The sequence below is a fragment of the Octopus bimaculoides genome, chromosome 4 (assembly GCF_001194135.2).
Source record: "Octopus bimaculoides isolate UCB-OBI-ISO-001 chromosome 4, ASM119413v2, whole genome shotgun sequence".
In the NCBI taxonomy this organism is placed as follows: Eukaryota; Metazoa; Mollusca; class Cephalopoda; order Octopoda; family Octopodidae; genus Octopus; species Octopus bimaculoides.
In genome coordinates, this window is record NC_068984.1 from 52,800,264 (window position 1) to 52,808,394 (window position 8,131).

General features: G+C 30.8%; 1 protein-coding gene across 36 annotated transcripts in view; it reads left to right on the forward strand.

Moving 5' to 3' along the window:
* LOC106871823 (tropomyosin Tod p 1.0102) overlaps positions 1-7,782 on the forward strand; it is a 50,078-nt gene extending 42,296 nt beyond the window's left edge. For 21 of the 36 annotated variants that reach the window (XM_052967065.1, XM_014918514.2, XM_052967063.1 and 18 more), the window contains 4 exons: positions 2,089-2,151; positions 3,810-3,879; positions 5,931-6,055; positions 7,408-7,782. In XM_052967065.1, coding sequence (XP_052823025.1) covers positions 2,089-2,151; positions 3,810-3,879; positions 5,931-6,019 — 222 coding nt within the window. In that variant the 3' untranslated portion in view covers positions 6,020-6,055; positions 7,408-7,782. Of the gene's footprint in view, positions 1-2,088; positions 2,152-3,809; positions 3,880-4,103; positions 4,174-5,930; positions 6,056-7,407 lie in introns of all 36 variants that reach the window. The other 15 variants (XM_014918520.2, XM_014918518.2, XM_052967066.1 and 12 more) reach the window with 7 other exon arrangements.
* The last annotated feature ends 349 nt before the right edge of the window (positions 7,783-8,131 follow it).

The following is an 8,131-nucleotide window of genomic DNA, read 5'->3' on the forward strand; positions in this document are numbered from 1 at the left end:
TACACATACATACACATAAGCAATGACATACACTAACATGTACATTGGCAGCACTTAATTTTAAAGACGAGTAACTGATGATTTAACATTGTATCGATTTATTTAATTACTTACTATTCAAACTAATTCTTTTAAATGATATAAATTTAAGCATGAAAATTTTGAATTACCTTCATACTATTATTGAGAGTATCAATAATGTGACATATATTTGATTTTTAAAATTACTTAATCTAAAGCATTTTGTTTTTTCCAACAAAATGGAGTGTGAGACGAGTAAAATCACATGACATTAATACTTAGGTACTGGTAATTTCTCAAAAAGAATCTTGCCTACAGATCATTGATTTATAACTAAGTTGGATGGTCTCATTAAATAGAATTTCTTATTTTTGGTTCTATAATTATACAAGTCACTTGGTTTTCTTTCTCGAATACTGACGTCAGTGCCAAAATGTGAAGATTGTGCTAGCTGCAACAGCATTCAGATTGTCTTGCTTTTGAGGAATTAATTGATTATTCCAGTGGCATGCATCAGGTTGCTGCCAAGCTGAAAAATCTATGATTAGCCTAAATGTTTTCTAACATAGATTCATACTCTTTTCCAAAATATTCAGATAGGCTGTACCGGCATGGTAACTTCAACTAATGTATGGACCAGCCATTGAACCATACAGGCAGCCTCCAAATCATGCCCATGCCACCACTATGCTTAACTGTCAGATTCTTACACTTTGTGGGAAGTTTTCCTCTTATACAGTGTCAGATATATATAAATTAAATTTCAACATGACCAACTCCACAAACCTGACCTGTTTCAGTTAAATTTTGGTGGCAGTAACATCTTGTATTTTTGTGAGCATCATTTCAAAATGTCAGTTGAGGTCATTTTTCTATTCTCCATCAACAAATAGTGAATGTATCAAGCCACTCTTTCAGTAAATCTTTCATAGCTACTCTGATTAAGGCCCATCAGAGTTACTAGTACTCCCTGAGGATCCATCTTCAACAGCTGTAGATCAAAAACTCTATTCCAGTTTATGCAGTTGTATCTCTGATAAACTTTTACATTTATCTTATATAATCAAATAATTTTTAATGATTTGTCTTACTTAGAAGTGGTATTCATTAACTTTATTAACTCTGTCCATAAACGCATTGTGTCAATTAAAATTTTTGTGCTTACATAATCTAAAAGAGTAAAAAAAAATATTTTTTTCTTATGTATTTAGTTTGAATTGCAAGTGACAGTAAACTTAATGTTCAGTTGTCAGTATACTCTTAACTCTAAACTAAGTAATGCCACTGTATGTATAAAGAGTTTAGCTTTACACCAATTAGTCCACTTGACATTATTTTTCCCTTGTGCATGACCAATTTTCGGCTAGTACAACTGAAACAAACTCAAATATTTTTGTATGGATTCATCTATGAAAAGTTCAGCCTCAAGCAATTCACTGATGATTGTGAATTTCATTCTTGGAGCTATTTTTATCTCTAAGGAATATTGTCAAACTACAGTCATTTAGTGGAATTACCATTAAACTTTGTTCATAAAACATGTACTTGCAGAGTGAGGGTACTTGTGAACTCCACTCATAAAGATGACTGATGGATTCCACTCATAATGCCAGAAAACTTATGGAGTTCTCCTGTAAAACAAGAATGTTAGTGAAACTTACTTGGGGAAAGAGAATACTGGCTGACTTTACTGTTTGGCATCTATTTTTTCTTCTATAGTTCTTTAAGAATCCATTCCTATGCTTAGTTGATTTGTTTCATTTGTATAATAGCTGATTTCTAATATAATTATGAATCTTGTGCATTAATAATCAACTGGATCTTAACATTAAACTCTTATTATAAATTTAAATACATCAAAGTATTAGATATTTACAGTTATCTTGAAGTACACATTTTATGAATTTCATTATTCTGCTTAATTCCTTCAAATAATTAAAGCCTTTTATCAGTCATATAATAATCTATAAAAACTTTCTACGATATTAAAGTTTGATATTTAGATCCAGGTGCTAATTAAAAATATCTTAGTTATTTTGTTGGCTCATCTGAAATTCTGTTTTATAGGCCTCCCAAAGAGAGGACAGCTACGAAGAGACTATTCGGGATCTGACACACAGATTGAAGGAGGTGAGTTTATATCTTTTTTTTTTTTTTTTATCCAATATCTGTACTCATTTGATTTTATGTATTTAAATATCAACTTAGAAGTTAAAATGAAAGAAAAGAGAGAATCATTTACTTACCCATAAAAAAATGTGTCTTTAATAAAGCAAAAGTCTCAGCAGAAACCTTTTGTCTGCCATTTTCTTCTTTGAATTGAGCAATGTCCTTATGCAATAGTAAATTTACCTGATTTTGTTCTCTCAGGTATGCAATTGTATATTCTAATTGTATTTATTTATTTTAAAGTTCTGTTATTCTGTTATTGCTAGCAGTACATGTGTATAAAAGGTTAAACAAATGCACACAGATGATCTCATGCTCTTAATTGGTTGCCTCATAGTCAGTCAACTAATATTATTCTGCTATGAGACTATATTTTAAAAATATACATATACTTTCAAATTCTAAACTGATATTGCTGAGACAGAGAGAATTGGAGGATCTCTCAATAATTGAGATTAACTTTTTTAATTTAACCCTTTTGTTACCATCCACTGAGACTTTCTCTATTACTTCGATACAAGTGTCCAGTTGTATTTGTAGTTGAAAGATCCTCCAAAATGTTGATTCCTTTCAAAACTAATTGAAATGCATTTAGTGTATTTTGTTAGAAAAATGGTCACAAAAGGGTTTTTTAAAAAGAATGGACAATTCAAATTGCTAATAACCAATTTAAATGTGATATTTCATAAGCACTTTTTAATTACTGTTTTTGTTTTCTCCGCTGCACAAGATATCTTACAATATTATTTTCATAGTTATAAGAAACATTTTCTATCAATTTCTTTAGAAAACATTCTGTATTTTAATTTTAACTCAATATTAATTTTCATATCTTATTAAAATATTTCATTGATTGTCATTTCTCAAAATTAGTTCTTCAGCAAAAATAAAGTTCCTAGTGGATATACTGAAAAATTCTGTATTGGAAAATTTTCTTAGATTTGGTATTTTACCAATCTATTGCACCATCAAATAAGTTTTCAGAAGCTTATTTGGTATCTTTGCTATACCTATGATTAAATATTGCATAATTTAAAGTACTACGCTTCTAGCTTGTGTATTTCCTCATTCTAAACTTAAAAAGTTGTTGGAGGATGACATTTTGTGCCATATGAGCTTATATTTACTGGTTATCAGAAGAGGCACTATGTCTGAATGGAATAGATTTTTGCCACTAATTTATGGCAGCTATTAAAATAGCACCACAAAGCAAGGAGCTTAATTTTATTTACCCCACTTCACATATAGAGAAAATCGGTAAGCTTGGTCAAGATAAACAATACACTACCCATCTTATCCACTAGATGTCTCATTTACTTAACACTTCAATAAATAAGCATTAAAATTTGTAATATGAAGCTATGATAAATATTTTCTATGCATGTGTTCTTTTGAGTGGGTGGGGGTGATGAAACTATTTAAATGATTTTGCTTATTATTTTAAATATAAAATTTGATTGAGAAAAATATACTGGGTTATTTCATTTTGTAATCTCTTATTTTTTGAAGTGTAGGTAAAACATTTCTCTCTAGGTTCTGCTTGGAGAGTTGTTCTTGCTTTTTTTGTTTATTCATTCTACATGGTGTTTCACTGGCCTCCTGTCTTTGTCTAATGCTAGGCTGAGAACCGTGCCGCTGAGGCTGAAAGAACTGTTTCCAAGTTGCAGAAAGAGGTTGACAGACTGGAAGGTATTATCAAAGACTGTGTGTCTTTGCTTGTGTGTGTTTGGTTGTCCTTGTTGGTACAACAGAGCTGCTGTTGCTGTTTTAATTTAGGAAAATTTAGCAGCTCCTTTTCACAGATAGTCTTATAGCAGCAGACATTATTGTTGGATTCACTGCTAACTGCATGTATGAAGTTATAAAGCATGGCTTTGGTTGTCTTATAGATGTGATTCTAATTAATTTATTAGGCTGAAAATCGTACAGAATGTGCTGAGCGCGAATGTAACCTGTTACATAAAGGCAAAGCTGTGTTAGAGGGTGAGTATTTGTGCCATAGAACCCGGACATAATTGATACCATTTTATTCCTTACTTTAAAAGAAATGAGGGATATTCAATTTTGGGGGTTTTTTTTTTTTTTAATATAAAATATTTAATTAAATTTGCTAGGGTGGAGGTGAATATTCTACCTTTCTTATTCTTAATAATGCTTCCTAAAAATAGGAGATAAATGGTAATAAGAATTTAGACTTTTCTCAGCTTGCTCTTTATAAAATATTTAAAAGGGTATGTTTTTAAAATCTTACCAATTCCTATGAATTGGAGAAAAGATTTAAATATGCTACAAGTCAGACAGCTGATTACTTGCATAGAATTTGGCCTTAACTAGATTTTATTAGATTTATTGTAAATTTCATGAATATTTGTTATATTTTATAGCTGGAAGTTGTATTGTTAATCGAAGAGAATTTTTGAATTGTAGTAAGAAAAGAGAAAAAATATGCATGAGTTGTGATAAATATTTCAGTTGATGTTAGGCATGTTTTGTTTTAGTTGTTGCCTTTTTTGACTTGTGAAGTTAATTTTTATAACATTCATTTTTGCACTAAAACAGTTGCTGACATTTTCTACAATATATTGAAATTTTTGAACAATGGTATCCATGCTATTTTAATTTTTATAATAATTTAGAAAATCTTTTAATATAAAATTGTTTCTGTTTTACCTGAAACTTTCATTAGACTTTGTTGGTATTTGTCAGCTTCGGTTTATTGCATTAATGACTTAATTGAATTTAGTTTGTTGATGCCTACTAACATCGACAAATGGCCTACTTTCTGGACAAATGTGACATGACTACTTACTAAATGGTCAGCATAGATCTTTTGTTTACATACTGGGTATAGGTTATCAGAATATAACAGTTGTGATATTTCCCTAAGAAATTTGTATAAGATTATGGTAGTATTCTTTAAGCTTCACCTAAGCTACCTACATATCGTATTTATACCAAGATTAAAACTGTGATGATAAATTCAAATAAACTGCATGAAACACTTTAGAAATATTATACAAAATTATTAAAGTACCTTATATATCTGTATCAAAGACTTAAAATCACTCTTTTCTCCTTACAATTCTTAGTTGTGTTGAGAAATTATATTATAACTATTGCACAGCATAACAGTGGGACATCAGTAACATGGAAATTAATTAGAGTTGGAAGATGAGAGGTTGAAAACCTTTTTCTTTTGTCTGATATAACTATGTCTGTGTATTAAATTAAACTAAACTTCAGTTGAATTTGTTAAATTATGTCTTAATCTTTATTCCTAACTATGTAACATTATTCCAGGCAGCATTCAGATTAAGAACTTAAATGTCTTAACGAAAGATAATATTGCCCATATCCAATAAGCCACATGCATCAGTGATTTGTTGTATATGAATAATTGTTGGAGATAGAAAATTAGTATACATATAAATAATGTAAATATATGCTCTCGAGATAATGATCAGAAGTGTTGTCATCTTAATAACAATAACTCATCTCAGAAATACAGACACATAAATAACTAGCTACAAATGATAACAATTTAATCATTGCTTAGCAGAAAATACTCTTTGATTAGTTTTAGATGCGTTTTTCATTCCTTACTAAAATTTTAAGCTAAATCTTAATGGGGTTGCGCTTATAATATCATTAAACTTTTAAAACTGCTGGCTAAATGGTAAGTTGTCATGTAATATGCATGAATTGCTTTGTGTGATTCCTGACCCATTGGCATGTTCCAGGCGATTTGGAGAAAGAACAGCTGAAGACTAAGAAGCTGCAGGAAGAGATGCAACAGACTTATATGGAGATTCATGAACTTATGCAGTAAGATGCCCAATGTTAGCCACCCTTTTCTAATGTTGAGGTAGTATATTAGAACTTCTTCAGTTGCCTTCAACCAAAGTTGACAGGCTTATCACTAATCTCTTGCCTTTTTCCCCCCTTTCTATTCAGATTGAGTGTGTGTGTGTACGTTGATTTGAGAATTAAGAGGTTTTATGCATGTATTATGATTTTCACTAAAAAAAGGATTTGGATTTTCAATATTAGACTCTAGACAGATTTACTGACACTTTTTTAAAGTAAGAGAAAATGTTAAATGTCTAAATATCTGAGATGAGTTATTGTTAAAATACATTTATAATTTTTCAGACTGTAAAACTTATCTTAGAGATAAAATATTTCTAAATATTTACATCTACACCATGTTTCAGTTGATGAGACCTGATTATCATGAAGTACCTTAACCAATTGGATTTGAACTGGGAGCTTTTATTTCTAAACTAACGATAAGTCATGCTCTTAGCCACGATTCCAGTGACACGGTGAATAAGAAAGATCATTACTAACTTCATTTAAAACAGTCCAGTTTTGTGTATACAACAAACATTTCAAGGTCGTTTTTCTCTGTTGAAGCAGAAGTTAACCTTACAGGATCCACAACAGTCTTCTCCATGCTCTACCCTTTCTGCTCTTCTTGATTTCATTTTCTCTTCCATCACTCTTCAAATCTAGTCACTTTTATCCTTTCAGCTCATGACCCTGCCATTACTTTAGTCTTCTCTGCTTGTCCATGTTAATTGCCTACATCTCACTTCTATATATCAGCACCTCTCACATGTGCAACATAATACCTTTCAATTTCTGTGACACTTCCCTCATTAGTACATCACACCTTCCATGCACACCTCTCTTCAGCCGCAGTTGCCAAGTCTGATCCACTTTCTCTATTCAACATCTATGTAACAAAATGTTTTTCACACCTTTTGTCTTTATGCCATTTGCAAGAATCGACTCAATTTCCCTTCCATCTATAGCTCCTTCTTAAATGTACACATCCAAGACACCTACTGACAATCAGAAACCAAATTTATTGAAACATTGTGGTGATGTAAATATTAATGATATTTCATCTCAAAAGTTGAGCTAAGCAATCTGAAAAATTATAACTAAACTTTGTTTTTAACTTTTAAATATCAGCATAAAATATATGAGAAATATTTTTCATTTTGCTTTCTTTGTCTTTAAGAATTCATTGCAGATTGTTAAGGATCACTAATTAGAATTTTAATGAATTTTCAATGAGTGTGAGTTAAATGAAAATATTATTGGACAGAGACATGCTACATTTTGTAAAATGACCTATTTATATTTCATGTTCCCTATAAATTTCTGTATTAGAACTGATTTAATTCGCTACTTGCTTAATGCTTTCAGATGAACTGCTTGCTGAAAAGGAAAGATACAAAGCTATCAGTGATGAGTTGGACCAGACATTTGCAGAATTGGCTGGGTATTAAGTTCACTATTATGACTATGACAGATCAGCTGCTCTTGCGTCAGACTATTAGATAAGTCTTTCTGCAGTCATGTGATGATCAAAAAAAAAAAAGAAATTATAATAATAATGAACAGCTGTAACATTTCTGAGCTGCACTTGATGAATAAATACCTTCTTGTCCAGAGTGGAACAGACTATCAAAAATTTACTCTTGCAGACAAATAAATTTAAAAAAATATCATAAAAAATTTAACCTACCAAAAACCTGTATCCAAAGTAAAAAGAGAAAATAACAACACTCCCAGATCATATTTTCTTCTTTCATCTTCCTCTATACCTAGACCAAAACTTTGTGTGGTTACTTGTTGACACCTTTGTCGATTCATTTTTCGAATCACTATGGGGCAAGCAGAACCAAGTTTTAGATAATTGACTGCAAGGAAGAAGTATTTAAGGTTGGCTGGATGCATTTATTTCATTCTCATTAGCTTTTGAAATTCAAAGGATTATGGTTCATTTGTCCAAATGCCTGTCAAACTTTATAGCTCAAAATTATCTCTTTTTCTATTTGATGAGTTTCCAGCCATCAACACATAGCCAGCAAATAGTATGTAAACTTTTTGGAAGGTTCTAAGCATCTTTAAAATTTTATTCTTAAAC